At 36.3% G+C, this 21,519-nt stretch overlaps 2 protein-coding genes and 1 long non-coding RNA gene across 8 annotated transcripts; 2 read left to right on the plus strand and 1 right to left on the minus strand.

Moving 5' to 3' along the window:
* Nucleotides 1–667: 667 nt before the first annotated feature.
* On the minus strand, nucleotides 668–1,479 carry LOC135593156 (uncharacterized). The gene is made up of 2 exons (XR_010479427.1): nucleotides 1,232–1,479; nucleotides 668–1,153 (listed from the first exon to the last, which is right to left on the minus strand). It is a non-coding gene; the product is annotated as an uncharacterized LOC135593156 (long non-coding RNA).
* A 41-nt stretch (nucleotides 1,480–1,520) lies between these two features.
* LOC135593155 (ATP-dependent Clp protease adapter protein CLPS1, chloroplastic-like) lies at nucleotides 1,521–13,217 on the plus strand. The gene is made up of 3 exons (XM_065082994.1): nucleotides 1,521–1,688; nucleotides 3,142–3,292; nucleotides 12,750–13,217. Exons 1-3 carry the CDS (start codon nucleotides 1,625–1,627, stop codon nucleotides 13,009–13,011), a joined length of 477 nt encoding a protein of 158 aa, XP_064939066.1. The 5' UTR covers nucleotides 1,521–1,624; the 3' UTR covers nucleotides 13,012–13,217.
* A 935-nt stretch (nucleotides 13,218–14,152) lies between these two features.
* Nucleotides 14,153–21,479, plus strand: LOC135583697 (MADS-box transcription factor 23-like). 6 transcript variants are annotated; one of them, XM_065083002.1, is made up of 9 exons: nucleotides 14,153–14,312; nucleotides 14,415–14,632; nucleotides 15,941–16,019; nucleotides 20,140–20,201; nucleotides 20,461–20,560; nucleotides 20,649–20,690; nucleotides 20,772–20,855; nucleotides 20,925–21,097; nucleotides 21,186–21,479. In XM_065083002.1, the coding sequence occupies exons 2-9, from the start codon at nucleotides 14,451–14,453 to the stop codon at nucleotides 21,211–21,213; spliced, it is 750 nt and encodes a 249-aa protein (XP_064939074.1). In that variant the 5' UTR covers nucleotides 14,153–14,312; nucleotides 14,415–14,450; the 3' UTR covers nucleotides 21,214–21,479. The 6 variants fall into 6 exon arrangements, with proteins under 6 accessions (XP_064939074.1, XP_064939075.1, XP_064939072.1 ...); XM_065083003.1 differs by having other exon boundaries at nucleotides 20,937–21,097; XM_065083000.1 differs by having other exon boundaries at nucleotides 14,164–14,312; nucleotides 14,398–14,632.
* Nucleotides 21,480–21,519: the final 40 nt, after the last annotated feature.

The following is a 21,519-nucleotide window of genomic DNA, read 5'->3' on the forward strand; positions in this document are numbered from 1 at the left end:
AAAAGTGTGACCACAAAAAGTGTGAGAAAGTGTGACCACAGAAAGCAAGAAAGCAAGAAAGTGTGAGAAAGTGTGATCACAGAAAGCATGAAAGTGTGACCACAGAAAGCAACGTGAGAAAGTGTAACCACAGAAAGTAAGAAGGCATGAGAAAGTGTGACTACAGAAAACAAGAAAGCAAGAAAGTGTGACCACAGAAAATATGACCCCCTCATGTTGCTTCTTAGTTCATGAGAAAGTATTACCACAGAAAGTGTGACCCCCTCTTTGTCTCTCTCTCACAGAAAGTGTGATCCCTTGCTTAGTTCATGAAAAGTGTGACCACATAAACCAAGAAGAAAATGAAGAACCACTTCTCTCTCTATGCTTCGGTAACACAGAAAAAGTCCGTTCTGGGGAGACTAAGCAGCGAGAGAAGGAATTAGAAGCACTATATATGTATATATTCTTTACGAAACAAACCCAAAGACGCGTGCTTCTTTTCTTTCACCTTCCCATCTCCGTCTCCACCTTATCATAGACCACTTGTGTTCTATACACACCAACCAAGAAGGCATATAAATCGAGAAAGAAGAGAAAGTAGAGGAGATGATTACGCCCACAGACTCCTGCAACGTGAACGAATATGTGAAGAGAAGACTAATTAAGGGAATATGCAAACAGAATCTAGAGAACCATGGAGATTAATATGTAAGCCCAAATTGGTGTTGAAGGCAGTACAAACCCATATCTCATACACTACAAATCTAGTGCAAGAATCTTTTCTGAAGCAAGAGCACATTTGGACAAAAGTCAATTTGAAGTCCTCCTTTTATAGAGAAACACTTCTACGGTGACAAGTTCGAGATTTTTTTGCATCGAACTGAAGATTCTTGAAGGTATGGGACGAGAGGAAGAGGGATCTACATGTTGCTGCCTCTCTACTGCCAGAGGTTGACTGTCGATCGGTGATCTTGGACTTTGAGCTCCTTCCTCGGGTCCCTGCGGCGCCAGAAGTAGTAGGGGATCAGTGGGAATGGCACCTTGGCCGCCCGGGATCACCCGTTCCGGCGCGAGCTCCGTGTGCTTCTCCGTTCATGTGAACCGCAGCAGCACTAGCTTTGGTATCTCCGGCGGCTTCACCACCACCCTCAACTTCTGCTCACCTCAATTCCTGACAAAATTCCGTCAAGCGAACTCGAACGAGATAAAAAAGTAGGGCGGGAAAGTGAGGGTTGAGATGGCGTACTACCTGTTTCCGTTCGGTTTGTTCTCGTGGGCCGGAAGCCGATGAAGTGACCTTGAGAGAAAGCAGCGACGGGAGAAGGGAGGCTGCTATGGTGGGGAGTTCAGAAGATAACCTGGGCAGTCAGAGAGGGTCACACTGCACGCGCTGCTCTGCTTTCGTGCTCTGTCATCATGGGCCAATCGGAGGCCCGTTGAGAGTGCGGCCCAATTATCGCTGGACCAGCTCACTGGTGCAAGCGGCTGCACTCGACGTGTGGCCGGCCGGCTCCGTATGCCAATTTTTTTCGTGGACAAGGAAATCTTGCAAGATTTCACCCCGGTGGTTTTGTGAGGGAGAGAGCGAGGGAGGCGAGAGAGAGGAGAGAGTGGGAGAGAGGGCGTCGAGTTGAGATCGGCGATGGAGACGGCTATCTGCAGCAGAATTGCTCTCTCGCCCAACCATGTTGTGAACCCTAAGCCAGGTTCCTGTTCTTCTTCTTGTCCATTTACTGAGTTCTTTTCCTTCCAGGTACATATCTGGTTGTACGACGTAGGTATAGAGGTCGATCTATTGGATCCCTGTAATTGCTCCAAGATACGCTCATTAGCTCTCATGTCATTTGGGGAAGTAAATGAAACACAAATCTGCATCAGGGGTGACACCTGCAGCAATACTTGGTGGGTAGTTGTTGAGGAATACCCCAACTGGTCAATAGGAAGTATCATGGAATCGGTGTGTGTAAAGGTCATGTAGATGTGATGTTCTGTACAGACACAGCTTGATGGGATACTAAATTCTATTGCTTTCCTCTGTTGATCTTTGTGTACTACAAGAAGAGCTTAAGAACCCCTAATTGAATTACTAAAATAGGATATAATGAGGTTTATTCAGTCGCTTTAGGTTCTATTTTGTTGGTATTCAGTCTTATTGTTAGTGCAGGTGATGATATCGTGCAACCTTCTCGTTTGATAAATAGAAGTGCTGTATTGATGTTTCTGACATCAATCTGAAAGGAATAACAGGCAACTGTGAAGTATGTTTCGTTGGAGAAAATTGCAGGATTACAGCCATTGGAGAGAGCCACGACTTAACTAATGACTTCTTAAATAGCCTATCGTACATCATTAGTATTTAATATGTGATTTCCCTTTTTATATTGAATTAGATCTCAAAATTGCATTCATATAACTATCTGTGAAATACCTACAGGGCCTTCTATATGTGGTGTAAGAGATGTATGGTCACATAACTGTTTTATGTAGCCATTCTGCTTTCTTTTCCATTTTAGTTATCGGTATTTGTTACCGCCATGTTTGTGCTTAGTACATTATACAGGTCATGATAGATCCATAATCATGGATCCTGCTATCAAGTTGCATAACATTTGTCTGATAGCATGCTTTCTTATGCATTTAGTCAGTTTCTTTATCCATTTTTATAGGACTTTTATGCCATTTCATGCTGCATCTCTTGGAAATCTGAAAATTTTGTACTATTAAAATACAACTCATTTCCATATTATGATTCATTGAGTGTTCTTAAAATGTTGATTTTTATCAGAGAATTTTCTCTGTCACATGCCTAGCTTATGAAGTTGGAATCTTTGGGTTAGTTTATCTTTAGAAGATCTTGCCAACTAAAACCTCCTGGAAAATGTTAAAATATGGTTGCAGATCATAACAAATTTAAAACTGAAATTTTTGCTTGATGTTTGTAGATCATAATAAATTTAAGGCTAAAAAATTTCGAGTTGACATAAACATATGCTATCCTAGATGTTTCCATATTACTATTTTGCCTGCTCATAATAAATTTAAGGCTAAAAAATTTCGAGTTGACATAAACATATGCTATTCTAGATGTTTCCATATTACTACTTTGCCTGCTGTTGATTGCTTGTATGTACAAATAATGTGTACATATCTGATATCCAGGGGATAAGCTGTCTCAAAACAGAGGACCTTGTGCAAATCGTGGCATTCTTATGGCAGTATCAGTAAGTGGACCTGGAAAAGGAGGTGGTTTGTTGGAAAGGCCAACCATAGAAAAGACAACACCTGGCCGTGAATCTGAGTTTGATTTGAAGTACGTGCTTTAAGATCGTCTAAATTTACATTTTTAGTTATGATGGTATCACTCTATTTCCTATTGCTGCGTGATACTGGAATACATTATGGGTTTGTGATACTGGACATATATGCATGGGAATACAAGTATTGAACAGAATATTAGAAGTGAATTAATATAAGAAAGAAACTATAACCAGCCATGAAGGACTAGAAGATTCTGATAGAAATTAAGAAGGGACTAATTAATATTGGTATATGTTCCAGATTTTCTAAATTATTTAGAAGATTCTGATAGAGACTAAGAAGTGACTAACTAAAATTAATCTATGTTTCAGACTCCAAATTTCCCTCATCACAATTAGTGACCTTGTATTCATCTGTTATCAGTAAACAATATTTCCAACCAAAACCATTTAAAATGCATGGTAATTATTGTAATTTTTGATCTTATCAATTATTTCTATTCTTTTGTAGCACTTACGATGATTGGTTTGCCTTTTATTACTTAGCTTCCTCTAATTTAGTCATTCACTTGTTACATACTTATTTTTCCGGACATAGTGATGCAGAACAAGGAAGTAGAGAGAAAGAAAGGGGAAGAGAAAGAAAGAGAAGCGTGAGACCAAAAGACCCTAGGGAATTAGTTTGCTTTTTAGAAATCCAAAATGTGATTTATAGGATACCTAAATAATACTGAGTGCGGTTAATACAAGAGTGCACTCAATACAAAACAAGTCCCTAGAAAGACCAAAATTTATTTTTTTAAATTTTCAACACAAATATTAGAATTTTTAGGCTAACTAATTGATGACTTTTTGTTGATTTCTTTGCCTAGAATAAATTTTCTGAAATTCTTTGTAAAGCTAGATGGCTCTCTATCATTCTCCCTCGATGGAAAAGAACTCGACTCCAAAGAGTAATCTGCAAGGTACTAGTCTAATAAGTTTGGTGCAAAGTCATGAAGTTCATTTAATGTAATCCAAGTGCAATCAGAAGCTAGATGATCACGCCAATTGATAAGAAAGTGTTGAGTAATGCTAGTAGTAGACATAACAAGGCAGTCATCAAGAATGGCCTCTATGTTATCCTTGTGTTGTGGGAGAATCAATGCTTTGGGAGGCTTGTCACATGCAGGAACACCGGTAGATAGAGAAGGAAGCTCGAAACTACCATGATATAGAGTTAAATCCTCTATATTGAAAATTGGACTAATAATTAAGTCGGAAGGCAAATCGAACATATATGCATTAGATCCTAGTCTTTGGATAATGGGGTAAAGACCAATGGCTTAGGTATACAACTTTTTGAATGAGTTTTTAGGGAATCTCTCAGGGCGAATGCGAACCAAGACATAATTGCCAACTTGAAACTCTTGAATTTGTAACTTTCATTACTTAGGGCAATTTTACATCAAATCTCTGCATGCAAATCGTGAATATGTTGAGCGAAGGAGTGGGTTGGTTCTGAGGCACGATAGTCAAGGGGAACAGGTGCAAGGTCAATGGGGGTGCGAGGAGTATAGTCAATGATAGTTTGAAATGAGCTTTTTCTGGTGGAGCGGTTGACTGAGTTATTATATGCAAATTATGGAATGGGTAAGATTAAGTCCCACTTTTCGTGTTTCTCCCCAACTAAACATTTAACAAGATTTCCCAAGGAACGATTAACAACCTCAGTTTGACCATCAATCTGGGGGTGAAAGGGTGAAGAGAACTTCAATGTTGTGCCAAACAGTTTCCATAAAGTTTTCGAAAAGTAGCTAACAAATTTCATATCTTTATCGAACCATGGTTAAGGGTAAATCATGTAATTTAACCACTTCTTAAAAGAACAATTTAGCAATGTGTGCGCTGGTCTTGTTATATGGGATAAAGTGGGTCATTTTTTGAAAATCATTCAATAACAACCAGAATAAAGTCATGGCCATGTGTTGTTTTGGGAAGTCCAAGAACAAAATCTATGCTCACATCTTACTATGATGAATGCAGAATGAGTAATGGGGTGTATAGACTATAGACTAGTATTGTGTTTGCGAGTTTTGATAATTTGACAGGTGCAACAATGCGACACCACTCGAGCAACATCTCGCTTTAAGGAAGGCTACTAAAGTCTATCATCGACTAATGTAATGGTCTTGTCTCGACCTAGGTGACCTGCTAATCCACCCACGTGCATTTCCCAAACAAGGAAGTCTTGAAGGGAGGATCGGGGATTACACAATCTAATAGATTGAAAAATGTAACCATTCCTAAGAACGAAGTTTGTATGTTCATGATGGTTTTCATCTTGGACTTCTCGATATATGTGACTAAAGTATGGATATTGGGTACTCTTCTTTTAATCGCTCAAATTTTATGACCTTGACACTCATGGTAGATAGGATTGTAGAAATTCTATTAAGGTCATCAACAATTTGTTTTGAGTGCCAGAACAATGTTTAATTACAGAAGAGTATTCGTTAAGAAACTCAACCCACTTGGCATGTCGAGCATTTAATTTCTTTTGAGCATTTAAGTACCTTAGGGCCTGGTGGTTAAACAATAAGATAAACTCTTGCGGCAGATGGTAATATCGTCAATACCTAAGATATGGCACAATCGCATAGATTTTTTTGCCGTAGGTAGAATAATGTTGTTTTGAATCATTGAGTTTCTCACTGAAAAAGGCGATAGACTGACCCTCTTGACCGAGAATTCCTCCTATGGCTATATCAGAGGCATCATAAGTGACCTCAAAGGGTTTACTACAGTCAAGGTGCCTAAGAACAAGAGCGGTGGTAATTTTTTTTTGATGTCAACAAAGGCTTTGGTAGCAGCCAGGGTCCAAGAAAACTCACATTTCTTTAGGCAATCAATGATATGTTCCATGAAAGAACTAACTAATGAATCTCCTATAGAAGGAGACTAATCTTTGGAAACTGCAAACGCCAGAAAGAGTTATAAGCTCAGGCCATTCTAAAATGTTGCGGATCTTTCTGAATCAGTGGCAACACCTTGGGTAGAAATAATGAAGCCTAAGAATCGGACATGGGTTTGTATGAACGAATACTTTTTCAGATTGATATAGAGCTTAGCAACTCGAAGGGTAGTAAGAACCTATCGAAGATGTTTTAAATGATTCTCTTTGGTCTTACTAAAGATCAAGATGTCATCAAAATAGACTACAACAAATTTACCTATGTAGGGTTTTAAAACTTGGTTCATGAAGCGCATAAAAGTGCTTGGGGCATTAGATAGACCAAAGGGCATGACTAGCCATTCGTATAGGCCATCTTGAGTTTTGAATGATGTTTTCTATTCGTCAATAGGTCTAATATGAATTTTGTAGTATATATTTCTCAGGTTAATTTTCGAAAACCAACTAGATCCAGTGAGAAGGTCTAACATATCCTCAAGTCGAGGAATTAGGAAGCGATATTTGATTATTATTTTGTTAATCTCTCGGATATCCACACACATTCTCCATAACCTATCTTTCTTGGGGGTTAACAAGGCAGCAGTATCTCAAGGATTGAGGTGGTGTCGTACAAAGCATTAGCCAAAAGTTCTTCAAATTGTTTGTTTAAATCGACTCTGTCCTTAGAATTTATTCTATAATGTAGGAGACTAGGGAGTTGCGATCTTGGGAGATGGTCAATGGCATGTTAGATTTCTCGTAACGGTGATAGCAAACTAGGTAATTCCGAGGGTATGACATCAGAAAATTCATTTAATAAGAACTTAACCTTAGGAGTTAGGAATAGTGCAAGGGCTAAGAATTTCTCTAGCAATGATGGTCACACAAAATTTATTGTCTAGGCTCTCTATTTCAAAAGATTTATGATCCAATAAATGGAGTCCCTTGGTAGTTGGGGCTTGTGGAGGAGACTTGAGAGTTCCTGATTTGTCATTTTTTGACTATTTTGTTGGTCATAGGATCATGTGTTTGCCTTTGTATAGAAATACATGTGTTTTCTCTTCCATGATTGGTAACACTAAGGTCATATAATCAAGCCCGACCAAAAAGAATGTTGGCAACGTCCATTGGTAGGACGTCACAACAAATCTCATCTTGGTAATCGTTGATTTTGATTGGTACTAGGCATCTCTTGGTCACGAGTAGAGTGGTTTTGTTAACCCAGGCTACTTTGAATGGAGTCGAATGTGACTCTACCTTAAGGTTTAGTCTCTTGATAGCAGATTTTGAGACTGCGTTTATAGTGCTACCCCTATCAATAACCAATTTGCAAGTTCTTTCCCCGCTTCGGATAAAAGCATGGAAGATACTTAATGCGGACGATACTTAATGCGGACAACATTAACATGGGCAACATTAGAGAGAATAATGCGGAGAATATTAACATGGGCATCTTCAATTTCTAGATCGTTTTTGTCAGTTGAGTAAACTTGGGGTTTAATTACTTGGTCTGCTTCCTCAATTTGATTCTTTGGTTCTTGTTTTAAGGTAAGGGTGGTTCTTGTTTTAACGTAAGGGTATGTCGAGGACAACAAGAGGCAATGTGACCTCTATTATGACAATAGTGACACTGGATTGAAAATGAACTGGTTTGAGAATTAGTAGTTGAACGAGTTGGACGATTCATGATTGGGCCAGGATTGTTGCTAGTAGTGTAGATTTTTGACTTCATAGAGCTACTACTTGGGGGTAGATTGGGTAATAGTACTTCTCAATGTTGAGAGACTGAGAAGACGCTCGACGAATTGGGTAAAGTTTGATGTACTTCTCAATATGAAGGGCTTGTTGGGAAGCTTCCTCCATGGTGTCGAGGAAACTAAGGGAGACTTTCTGTTGAATGTCAAACCTCAACCCATTAACAAATCTTCAAACAGTGATGATTTGGTCCTCTATTATTTCATACCCGAGTAAAACTTCTTCAAATTGAGCCAAATACTTTGCCACACTAGATTTCAACTATTTAAGGTTTAACAATTGTTCAATTAATTGACTTCGAATGTAGGTAAATATTTTTTCTTAAGTTTTTATTTGATGACTTCCCATTGAGTGATGGGAGGCTTTCAACGATGCTTGAGATTAGGTTGGACATGTTGCTAATATTTCTTAGCGGACCCTACCAATTTCATTTTTGCAAATCGTACACGTTCAGTATCAATCATTCCATATCACTTAAAGTAGTCTTCCATGCTATCTAACCGGTCAACAAACACATTTAGGTTAAACCTACCATCAAAGTCCGACACATCCACTTTGACTCTTCTAACCATTTCTCCCATATTGTCAGCAAACCAAACTCGTTGGCTCATGACTCGGGTTTATGGATTTCTAGTGTGTTCTAGGAATTCATCGTTAAGGTCAAAGGCTTGGTCATCAAGAACTGTTGGAGCATGATCGTGAATAGGTGCCGTATAGGTAGACCTAGGATTTGTTCGAACTGGGGCTTGGGGAGTAGGTAAAATTCCTTGATTTGAAGTTATGGATTGTGGAGAATGGACATGTTGCCTAATTGATTTATCAACCTCCTCATTCATGGGGCGTTTATTAAGATGTTGGAGAGCTCTTAGGACTTGGGTCATTTGGTCACATAATTGGTTTAATATTGTGTTATGGTCTGCTAGCTTGATTCTAAGGGTGTCTGCCTCACTCTGTTGGCTTAGGGATTCATCAGGATTGGTTTGGATTTCACCTCGTCGAGTTATGATTCTAATGCTATCGACAAATTAATTTTTTGTGATGAGGTTGTTAAATTGATGCAATGCACAATGTATAAATGCAATGTTTCAAATGGTTTTCTTTTTTTTTTTTCACCTTTTGTTTTGATTTTTTTTTTAAACAACTTTCAAGGGTTCAAATTTCAGTGGTGTTGTTGTTGTATTTGAAAGGGAGAGAGAGGGTGATAAAATAGAAAAAAAAGGAGAAAACAAGGGTAGAAGTGATGAAAACCACGATCTAATGAAATGTACAATTTTTATTTCCAACAAAAAAATATTAGTAAAATTTTCAAAAATTTACCTAGCACTAAGAGCTATGTGGTCTACCAATTCCGTAGGGATAGTCGCTTCAAAGTCCAACTCCACACGCAAGGGATTACATTGGAGGTGCAAGGATCCTTAAGTATTGATTGAAGCTTTTCCTGTTAGTTGGAACCCAATGGGGTATAGGGCAGGTTTCTCGATGGGCTATGATACCAAACTAATGTAGAACAAGGAAGTAGAGAGATAAATAGGGGAAGATAAAGAAAGAGGAGTGTGAGATAAGAGAGGAGAGTAAGAGAATGGAGAAGATGCAATTCTTTTCATTCAAATATGAAAATACTTGATCTATCGACAAGCTCCACTATTTATTGGGGTTTAGGAGCCTTGGTACAATTGATGAAGATAATGATTCCCAATAGTAATCTCCTAGGGAATTAGTATGTCTTTTAAAAATTTAAAATGTGACTTCTAGGATACCTAAATAGTAAATGAGTGTACATAATACAAAAGAAATCCCTAGAAAGGCCAAAAGATTTTTTTTTTTAAATTTTAACACGCCTCTTAGAATTTCTAGATCAACTTATTGATGATTTTTTATTGATTTCTTTGCATAGAATAAACTTATCTGAGATCTTTTGTAAAGCTAGATGATTCTCCATCACATTGTATGTACTAAATTAGAGTTTACTAATAGTTTTCATGATTCTCTTGGAAAGTTAACCTTTGCTTGATTTGTTCATTTCAAAAGTCAGCTTTTATAGATGGAATTTCAGAATTCAACTTTTTATATATTTAATTTAAAATTGAGGTGGATCAGGCCAAAAATCAACCTTGGCAGTGTCCTTTGTTCTAGGTTTTACTTAAAAGTTGTGTTTAACATTAAGTTTCATCTTCATGCTGCTTCAGTCCCTCATTCCCCTGGCTCCTGTGACCTCTTAGCTATCCTCGCTATTGATAATCTTCTACATTTTAAGTCAACAATATGTTTTTTGAAATTTGGAAAGATTTGTGTGAAATTATATCTTATTGGTTGGATATAAGCCACCTCCCTAAAAAATGTCAAAATAGGTTTAATGAACCTAGGCATTTCTAAGGATTTATTAAAATAAAAAAGGAGATCACTTTGTCCTGTATATAGTGTTAGCTTTTAAAAAACGTTAAGAGTCCAACCCTTCTTCTTTTTACACCTCTCTTTTTTGTTCTCTCTAAATTTCTTCTTGCCAGACTTCTTTTCTTCTATTGTTTTTCTATTCCCTTTTTCTCTCCTTTGGGTTCATTTGTACCAAAAGTCTATTATTGTTATCTCTTCCTCTATAAGGTCGATCTCTCACAAATTTCTTAAATAATAAATGTTAGCTCAATAGAATAACTTGCCTTATCTAAATGAAATTGGAATTAACATGGAATCAAATGGGACAAAATTGGTACAGGCTCATTCTAGAGCTCAACCAAGTATAGAATGAGATTTGTTATCGAATCAAAAAACTTTCTTTCACAATAAACACCAAGACAAAATCGAGCATTTATAGTAGAGCCACAACAAAACCAATTTCTGCAGCAAGTCAGAGATGGGATATTAGATAATTACAGTGACAATGGAGTTAAATAGTGACAGTACTACTGGCATTTTATTGGCAATGACTAAACAATAGGAATAAAAAAAAGGCTGTGGAACTTAGGATTCCCATGTTGGTTGTGCAGATTGGCATGAGCCTGAATGTTGTTGTGATGTTGAGGTCTGCAGAAAGTCCTTTAGGTAGACATTGTATGAAAAATGAGTTAGCCAATTAGATTAAATAGTATGAACATTTATAGTGCTCCTGTTGGGTGCAAATTTTGAATTAATCCTACTAAAATAGGACCAAGCTACCATTTGTCCTTATAGCTGGAATTAGACCAAATCAAGGGTACCATTAATCTTCAGTAATGATGTTACCTCCCTTGGACTGATTCCACCTTGGTAAACCAAGGGCATTTTTATCTTCTTCTTAGTAAGAACAACTTATAAGTTGCTCCTGGAGGAACAATATATATTTACCAATGGTTTGATATATCGAAGCGTTCTGCTCAATATGGGCGGTACGTATTGGTCCGATAGACGATCGATATGGGTGGTACATCAGTACACCATAGTGTATCATGTGTCGGTATACTCGGTACAGCTCAGTATGTATTGTACCGATAGCTGGTCGATATACCGGTACAGACCGATAATGCGAACCATATATCTACCCATAGTTAGAGTTATCTTTTTCTAAATCTTTTCAAACTCAATGAAATACAATAATATTGGCTTAAAGTGGGAACGAAAATTAAGTTCCAAATCTTCTTAAAACTGAGTGGATCAAGAAGATTGGAGTTGATGCTGTTAGGAAAATTATGGTAACTCTTTTTATAAATGATTGTGGCTGCTCTCGTCTTTACAATAATGAAAAAAAATCTAACCATGGACAGCTCTCTGTTTAATTAGTTCAAATGTGAGGCTAAATGACTTTATTTTGAATTTGAATTCAAGTTGATCTCGTTAAGACAGTGAACCACTTCGATCTATCTAAAATTATATGTAGTAATGGCCTTAAATTACTTACAAGCTGAGCAAGTCACAGGCTGATTTTTTGTTGGACTTTGAAGTTGGGACAAGATCATCTTCCAAATATTGTCAAATCTGAGAGGATCGAAATTGACATTCGTCCTATTTGGGAAGTTATTGCGTCTCTTTCTGATAGCAGGTTGTGGATTTTGCCCTTTTTTATCCTTTAGGCTTAAAACTAAACAAATGTTGTTTAATTCTGTACTAATTTGTATAGACCATTGATTCAAATGACATTAAAATATGGAAAACGAGAATGGTATTAGTATACGTAGCAAAACATCTACAAAAGCTGGCTTGCTTTTATCTATTCTAGCAGCAAACAGGCTTTTCCCATCTTATTTATGATTATCACTAAATTTCATAAATTTCCAAGGTTCAGGTGATTAGGTGTTCTTGCTTTCATGAGCATCCAAGAACCATATAAAAAGTTCTTAAACATGACTGATGTTGCAGTCCTTCTTTAAGACATTAATGCTAAACTTGGAACTTGCTGGGTTGGCCCATCATTTCACATGTGATTGTGCGTTCTTGCTGCCTATGTTGACACTATATGATAGTCTTGGAAGATGATTGATTGACAACATTTTGCCTTTTTTTGTTGTTAGAAAATTCATAAAGAAAGTCATTAGGAAGGATTTTTAGTGGAAAATCAACATCATTCCAGTACTTGATGACTCTTGCATATACTATATTTTAGTGTCTTTCCTCGAAAATGAAAAAAAAGAGATATTATAAAAAATCAGTCATTATATGACAAATATTAATCCAATAATTCATCATATTTGGAGTATTTTTCCGCACCTTAAAGAAGTTACTAGTATGATCGGTTCCTTTATCTCACAGAAGCACTTTTGGCTTCTTCAGTGGGAGAATCTTTTTTCTGGAAAACATAATCATGCCTTACCTCTTTCCAATCTGTTCAAGAACAATTGCCTTGTATCGTTCTGCAGGAAATCGAGGAAGATGGCCCCCCCTTATCGAGTGATCTTGCACAATGACAACTACAACAAGCGCGAATACGTAGTCCAGGTGCTGATGAAGGTTATCCCAGGAATGACCCTTGATAATGCTGTCAATATCATGCAAGAGGCACACCACAATGGCCTGGCAGTGGTAATTATATGTTCTCAAGTAGATGCCGAGGAACACTGTATGCAGCTCAGGGGCAATGGTCTTCACAGTTCAATCGAGCCTGCAAGTGGTGGCTGCTGAAGCCAGTCCGACATATTATCTCTCAACTATTCTTGAATCCTTCTATTATGGTTGGTTGTAGTACTCACACGAGGAGTATGAAACAATGATCAAGATGTAGAAGGAGATGATTCAGGCTGTATATAAAGATTTCATCACAAGGTCTTTATACTATCACCAGTTGAACATATCAATAATATAATTGGTGTCTCGTACCTATCAAAATATTTCGTGATTTTGTGTAGGGTTCCAAGAGATTGAGATGATTAGTATTCTACCATCTCCGCTCATCTTACTCCCCCCACAACTGCACACAAAAAAAGAAGTGTTTTTGACTTTTGTTCCTGATGATGATTGTTTGACGGACTCTAAATACATGCCAAAGTAGATTGCTGCTTATTGGCAACTAAGAATACTCTTAAGATTGAAATAATGTCGACAAAGAGGAAACAAAATCATGGTTAATTATAGATTATTTTTTATGATTAGTTAACTTTAAATTTTTGATCTCTATACTAAAGTTATATTGAGTTATATTGAGATCATTATATTTACGAAAGTAAAATATTTAATTTTATTATTTTAATAATATTTTTTAAAATTTTAATCTTATATAAATATTTTATTTTTATAAATATAGGGATCCCAATATAATTTTTAAAAATATAGATCTCAAAATAACTGACTACATAAGGTAATATATAATTAGTCCATAAAATCATCATGAAACACTTACGACGAACACAAAATTTTATTAGATAATAAAACTATGAGTCGAATTATATATATTATTATTTATTATATATACATATATTAATTTAATAAATTTGAGATTTTGAATTAAAATGGTGTGTTAATCGGATGAATTCGTAGACATTATTATTTATTATTTCTTTGCTGGGTAGACGCCTCACCCTTAGTTTACTGAAATCGATAGTGACTCAAAATTTTCTTTGACTAAAAATAAATTATCATGTCCAGTCCAAATATTAGAGAACAGGGAGCGGAATCTCGTGGCCCCGCCACGCGTCGGTGATCCATACGGCAGGCGGTGTCAGAGCTACCCAAAACAACATTGGGTCGTTCTCTCCGCTGTACCAGACGCTAAACGACACCGTCACAAAAGCTTGCAAAGGAATCTCACTCACTATCCTAGTATTCAAATCTCCAATCTCCTATCTTGAACGTGGGGAAGGGGAAGAGTGTGTGTGTGAAGAAGACCTCTCTCTCTCTCTCTCTCTCTCCTCTTTCTATTTCCATATTAGATATATAGATGATGGAGGAAGAAGGGCTGCCGCTGAAAGAGATTGCATCCTCACCAGGTAACAGAAAGATCATCGTCGTCAGTGTCCCCCCCTATTCTCTTTGATTCTTTTCCCCCTTCCATCTTGAGCTTACCCTTGGCAGATCTGATCGAGGTACAGTTCCGGTGGGTAGAGGGAGAAATAAACTGGTGGATAATGGGGAGAGGAAAGATCGCGATCCGCAGGATCGACGACACGACCAGCCGGCAGGTGACCTTCTCGAAGCGGAGGAACGGGCTGCTGAAGAAGGCCAAGGAGCTCGCCATACTTTGTGACGCCGAGGTCGGCCTGGTGGTCTTCTCCAGCACCGGTCGCCTCTATGAGTTCGCCAGCACCAGGTTCTGTTTCTCTATTTGTATCCATTTCGTATCATCTTCTGATGGGTAGAAAGATCTTTCAAACCCATGCATGCAAATAGGAACGCTTGGCTGAGGCCTCGATCTATGAGACAATTCTAGGTGCTGTCACTGATTCATCATCCGATGACCCTAGGTATTTCCCTTCTTCCAAGGTACAACCAAAAAAGTTGTGCTTGGCGTTCCTCCGACTATCTTCTCTAAGAGTAACGTCTGTAAGCCGATACAAGGAGGACGACGCATTTTGCTTTCTAAGACTAAGCTTTGTGGTGGAGGCTGTGCTTGCCTCGGACGATGGTTTAATACCTTGATTCGGATTGAGATCGCAAAAAAAGACCACATATAGCACAAGTGGAAGATATTTTCTCTGTCCCCCAACCTATCTGTAAAGTGACTGAAATATACAACATCTGTTTTCTTTGAGGTTTAGAGTGCGGAAAATTTTGATTGTTCAAACCCCCTTTAAACTGGAAAAATGACCAATTGATCCCAGCATGTAACATTCTTACATTCAGAATTAGCCACCATTCTTCTTCATTAGAACAATTTTATGTATCTCAGATTTTTCCTGTATACATGAAGTTTGAGGAAGTCTTGCTTGCCTAAAGCTGAAATTTAGAGTTGTAGATGGATAAGTCTACCTAAGCAAGTTGCTTTGGAATTTCTTCCACTGTTAGGCGCATTTGCTCGCTGAAAGCAGTGGATTCCATGATTGGAAGTTATATATTTTTGGTGATCTATTTGTTCAACATCATAAGGATTAGCATATATTTAGATCATCAAATCTGGTTCATTGGAACTACACATTTAATGCAATCTTCTTCTCGAAACCGAGATGGTTCATGAGCTGCTTTTGATCCATTATAGCAGAAGCGTCATCGTCTCAGTATATTAGCTGAAAGTGTGACTCATTGATCAATCTAAGAGATTGACATTCCTTCATTTTATTGGTTCAGTGACTATCTTTTTTGGGAGGTAAACTCACTTTGTTTTGACTGTGTTGGACAAAGATGGAAGGATCTTATGAACTACCGTCTGGGCTTTTATTACCTCGTATCTTTATTTTACAGGAAGTCAAACATTATCAAGCATTAGATTATTGATTTAGTGAAAATAAAATCTAAATGTTTCAATTTTTTAAAATTTTGTATTATAATTTTTTTTTTCCATTTTTTTGGTACTTCATTGATTAAATCTGCCTCTGTTGCCTAAGTGGACTTCAGAACAACAGTTACTGAAAATGTTTATTTTTCATGTTTGAATCAAGCTTACATTTTTTCTAAATATCAGCATGGAGTCTGTCATAGAACGATATAGCAAAGCAAAAGAGGAGCGACAGCTAGTCATGTCTGCCGCTTCTGAGGTTAAGGTATGTCGTATCTTGAGCTTTGGTTCATTTAGAACTACACTATTAATTTCACTTGTCGGTATCCAGTTGCAAATTACTCCAATTGACTAATTATGGTATACTCTTGAACAATTTAGTACTTTTTCTAAATATGATAAATTAAGTTTTGGATTGCTCAAATATGCTCTTCTTTAAGAAAATACGACATTTGGAAAATGTATGATTGGAGATTTTCTGTCAGTTAAGTTCAAAATAAAAAAACTTTCTGCTTAAAAAAAAGGATAAAAAGCTAAATTTTTATTGGCAAACTAAAAATTGAAAAGTAGTATCATATTTATCCAAGTTGTAGCCATATTCGTTTGTATTTGGTTTTTCCTTTTTTTTTTTTTCTGAGGCACATCAACACCTTCATGAAATCAAATTTGATCAATAAGAAATCATGCATAACCAATCGAATTTGATCTTGAATTGGTGATGGTCGTAACCTCAAAAATCCCAGTCCGTATCAGTTAGAACTTGTCTAGAAAATGATTGTGTTGGATCTAGTGGACTAATTAGCCTAGATAATGAGCAACAAGTTAAGAATTGGTCAAACCTAGACATTACCGACTCGATTCAATTAGAGCTAAGACTCATCTGGTTTTGATGATTCAAAAACATATATGTACAGAGGGTTAAAGTACACGAGATAATGAAGATGGTGATTAACAGGATAAAAGAAAGGGAAGGAATAATGTACTATCTGATAGGAGAAAGGGAAGAAGCAGGTGATTAAGAACAAATATGGTAGGAATTACATAAGATAATGAAGATGTCGAGGGTTTGTAGGTTTTCTACAAGAAAGCAACCATGACAGTAATACTCCTTGGAGTGTCTCGATGATATAAAACGAGATTTCAAGATGTCATTCATCCTCAAGTTCTAAAACAAGGATTTAGAATTTCACTGAGATTTTGCAGTTGCAGAGTCAAAAACTTGACTCTACATGAGCTCGACAAGATGATCGAGGCGTTCTCATTGTTTTCCATCATTTTCATAAATTAAATCTTGCTATAGCTTTGTAATTTTCTTCTGAAAACATGCTCACTGGGCTTTACATTTTACCCCAAATTTGACATTCATTCTCTACAATCATTTGTGTATATGGCAATGTGACGACACAACCATAGTGCTAAGATACATATGACCATTTGGTCGGGATTGGAAGCATAATTCTGGGCTAAACCGTACCTTATCTTGATAATCATCCTGTAAGCTAGCATAGCATTTGACTATCAATGTGAAGGGCCCTATAATTGAATCTCACCTTCAACTAAATAAAATTACCTAAGGAAGGATTCAAAAAAATTTCTGCCAATACTTCAAATAACTTATCATTATTCAGATTATTTAATGAAACCAAATAATTTAGTTAGCAATGATCTTGAACTTGCTATATCTCCATAAGAAGATCCACCTCCACATCTGGTTTAGTTGGTTATAATTTTTCTAAAAGAGTCTGGCCGAATGACCTTGATTATCAATAACAAGATCCTTGAACAAATTCTTAACCTATGACAATGTAGTTCTAAAAGAACCAATTTAAGTGATAATAATTTTCTAAAGATTGAAATACTATAATAAATGTAATAGTGCATTAAAAGTTGTTTTGAGGAGACTAGTTCAGTGATTTCCAAATATTATAATATATGTATATACATTATATGATATTTATATGTATATATATATATATTAAAGAATAAAAAAGAAGCTAGTTAAAAAAAATAACTAGCTTCTTTTTTATTTTTTTCTATTTTATTTAATAATTCAGTGGGTCCATCTTTTGAGGTCTCATTTATTCATACATACATTGTGACACCATAGTTAAAATAAATCCTATGCTAAGTAGATGGAACAATCCGAGGGTAAAATTTTTACACTTTCTATAAGGAAAGAAACAAGGATGTTTGAGGAATAAAATTATGAAATTTATATTTATTAAAAATATTTATATGTGAGAGATGAATAAAGATAAATTAGAGTATAGTACGGTATCACAAAGAATTGTAGAAGACGGGTTATATATACTAGGTTTGATTCGTATTAAGTTTTTGTATTGAGCTGATATCAAATTTGATACATATTAATCATTTAGATTTATTATGAAGTTTTTAATAATGCTTGTAGGAAAATAAAAACCTTAATGTAAGTGATTGATAGTTTGTAATTTTGTATCAGATGGTTAGATTCAAAATCATGTGACCATAGTTTCTTGAAAAAAAAAGGGCACAAATTAACCCACTATTTTTCTTTATTTGACCTCTTTGTTTCAACCCTTCTGATTGCTTAACAATCAGATCAGAAAGTTGGACTGTTATAAGCATGCAAAGTCAAACAAATACTTATAGTTTAAAACAATTTCAGGCTGTATACACAGGAAAATCGAAAAAAACCTAAAGATTTGTCGTCTAGTTGGCAAAATAGATGTTTGATAAGTGATATTTTATTGGTCGACCAATCCCTAGCCAATGACTATGACCATGTTAATAGTATTTGCATCATTCTTTTTCCTTTCTTAAGCATAGAACGAAGAAACCAGATAAATAAACTTGTTTCGTAACCATGTTATTGTCTTTTATTGTCGAGTAGCCAATGAAAATAAAATATTTCCATTTCCTTTTCCAAACCATATTCATTGGATGACCTTTTTCCCCAAAGAATTACCTCAAATTGATGGCTGTTTAGATCGAGATGATCGTTTGTCCCATCTGAGATATCTGCTCTCTTCAACTTGAGACATCATAGGCACTTTAAGCCACCATTTATTGACCGGTAAAACAAATGGCATGTACATTCCTTCCAGACCAGATTCATGTGCAAAGTATGTGCATGGAATTAGTGGGCATATAAAGCGAACTAGGTTTCAAACAACCAAGAGTTGAACCTCCACAAGACTCCTTCAAATAACAAGAGACTGCCATCAGTTTCGTCCTCGGTTTGGTCCTCTGTTGTCAAAGTCAGGGGATAACCTGGTGTGGAAATAGGGAAAAAGAAAGAAAGAGGAAAGAGAAAGAGAGCTGAATCCCTATGCTGTTGGAGGACCTTTCATTTATAACGAAGGATTCCTAATTTGCACTTAGAAAAATATTTACTAGATCATTGATCCGAAGAATATTTTTCGTTATCATTAGTAATAGTTAAGTTTCTATGGAATGGATAATTTTGTTCTTATCAAGATCTTATCCTAATAATATAGGACATCAATCTACAAGGCAAGAATTAATTTAATTATTATGCCTCAATTGGATTTTAGATTTGAGTTTCAAGTAATTGCGGAGAGTTTCAATTTTGTTTATAATTTGCATGTTTATTTATTACCATCAATCACCTAAATGCTCTCTAGTTTGATCTGCAATCAATTACCTTAAGTAATATCTGGAGAGGACATTTTTCCACGGTTACCACTCAACTTGGAATCTCCAGCTAACGACGTATCCATCAAGATATGTTCAAGAATAGTAGTTAAATTTGGGTCACAAATGATTTTTAGAGCTCCCTGTTGCTATAACTAAGTGCACAAGGAATGCTTTTAATCCCAATCAAAAGATATCAAAGTATATGCTGTATTGAAAAAGCAGCACATTTATATCATATAATAATGAGTTCAATTAGACAAAAAGATCGTTCGGGTCCAACTTCAGCTTACAAAGTTAATGTAGTAACGATTAAGATTCACAGAGTAAGGATTAATGTAGTAATGATTAATAAAAATTATCAACTCTTTAAATCTGCATCTACTTGTACAGTCACTGCGTCTGCTTCAAGATGTAAACGCAAAAAATGAGTTACCTACCCAGAATTAGGATCATCACCTTTAAAAGCATTGGCACCACAGGAAACAAGGAGACAATGACCAACAATACGAATGCCATAATTAAAAAATGATAGGAAATCAAATAAATTATAGCCAAGAATACTGACTGTAGCATTCATAAGTAATCTTTTAGCATTTACTAGTTTCTTAACTAATCTGTAACACTTCATTGTTATATTTCATCTCACAGTTCCATCTCAAAATAAAAATAATGTCTTCAGAGCTTAGCTCCTGAACTGTGAATAATACATATCAACATTGTTTGAACCTTGTGATTCTACTCATCAGTTTTGGCAAAGGGAAGCAGCAAGCTTGAGGCAGCAATTGTATAACTTACAACAAAATGTGAGGTATGATCACCCTATAAACTCAAATAGATACATTGTCACTTAAAATCTATTTTGCTAGTAGAATAAACCGGGGTAATTTTACTGACAATTATATTTTTTTTTCTTTCATGGCTCCAAAAATGATTATATATGATTATTCATGCATCCATCGTCCTGAGAATTACAACCAAAGGCTACTAAAAACCAATTTTGAAACTGAATGTTTCATCATTACGGACGTCATAATGAGGAGTTAATATCATGAACATCACAACTGCAGGCAATTGACGGGGGAAGAAATTTCTGGTCTTAGCGTTAAAGATCTACAAAATCTAGAGAACCAACTCAGAATGAGCGTACGTAATGTCAGAATGAAGAAGGTCCTGACTGTCTCCGCTCGCTCGGTATCTTATTTTTTGCTTTCTTATAGCAGCTGTTCTATATGATGTACACAAGTTTTTTCTACAGGACCAACTCTTGGAAGAAGAAATACAAGAACTGGATCGAAAGGTTACAACAAAATTTTGCTCTCTCTAATATGTTTAGCATTCTATATTAATTTCACCAATGCTTATCCTGTTTTCACCGCAGGGAAGGCTTATTCACCAAGAAAATCTGGAACTATACAAGAAGATAAACATGATTCGTCAAGAAAACATGGAATTATACAAAGAGGTACCAGACATAAAAGCAATTTCATCCCATGAAAAGCCAACTGACTGTCTAACACGTTACTCATTCAAGAATCAATGTCAGGTATATGCAGCAAAGGACAAAAATGGTACTGACAGAGGCTCAATTGTACCATATGATTTCAGTATCACAGATGAAGCAGCATACAAGCCCATTCATCTTCGATTAAGCCAGCCACAGCCGAACGCAGACGGAATCAAAACAGAGCCGCCTCCAAATCTAAGGTAACTTTCGTCACATAAAAAGTAGGAGAGTGCTGCGTTACACATTTCTTATCTAAATATACAACTCACAACTGCAATTTTGAAGCAGACTTCAGCTACACTACAGAGATGGTTAGCACGTCTATTATCTCAACGCTCATGTTTGAAGTCCCAGGCGAGTGATCTTTAATTACGTGAAAGTGCAGCAGTGACATCGCAAAATAGTTTTTGCCACTTATTATGTGAAAAATGATGTGTGCGTGATTCTAACAATGATCGATTTAGTAGGAAGGGTGAGTGGTTGCTTATTAAGATTGTTTAATTTATGGACTCGTGGACACTGATATGATGTTGAATACCTTTCACTGTTGAACAAATTGAGAACCAAATCCATGATCACATACCCCTACTTAGCAGTACTACGCAATGTAATCAAAATCTTG

The sequence above is a fragment of the Musa acuminata genome, chromosome BXJ1-9, assembly GCF_036884655.1.
Source record: "Musa acuminata AAA Group cultivar baxijiao chromosome BXJ1-9, Cavendish_Baxijiao_AAA, whole genome shotgun sequence".
NCBI classification, from domain to species: domain Eukaryota; kingdom Viridiplantae; phylum Streptophyta; class Magnoliopsida; order Zingiberales; family Musaceae; genus Musa; species Musa acuminata.

Excerpts from the sequence above, each read along its gene's own strand:
- LOC135593155 (XM_065082994.1), top strand. The coding sequence starts at position 1,625 with ATGGAGACGGCTATCTGCAGCAGAATTGCTCTCTCGCCCAACCATGTT. Across the intron at positions 1,689-3,141 it reads TGTTGTGAACCCTAAGCCAG|GGGATAAGCTGTCTCAAAAC; the intron begins GTTCCTGTTCTT and ends TCTGATATCCAG. Across the intron at positions 3,293-12,749 it reads GAATCTGAGTTTGATTTGAA|GAAATCGAGGAAGATGGCCC; the intron begins GTACGTGCTTTA and ends ATCGTTCTGCAG.
- LOC135583697 (XM_065082999.1), top strand. The coding sequence starts at position 14,264 with ATGATGGAGGAAGAAGGGCTGCCGCTGAAAGAGATTGCATCCTCACCA. Across the intron at positions 20,691-20,771 it reads TACAAGAACTGGATCGAAAG|GGAAGGCTTATTCACCAAGA; the intron begins GTTACAACAAAA and ends TTTTCACCGCAG. Across the intron at positions 21,098-21,185 it reads GAGCCGCCTCCAAATCTAAG|ACTTCAGCTACACTACAGAG; the intron begins GTAACTTTCGTC and ends ATTTTGAAGCAG.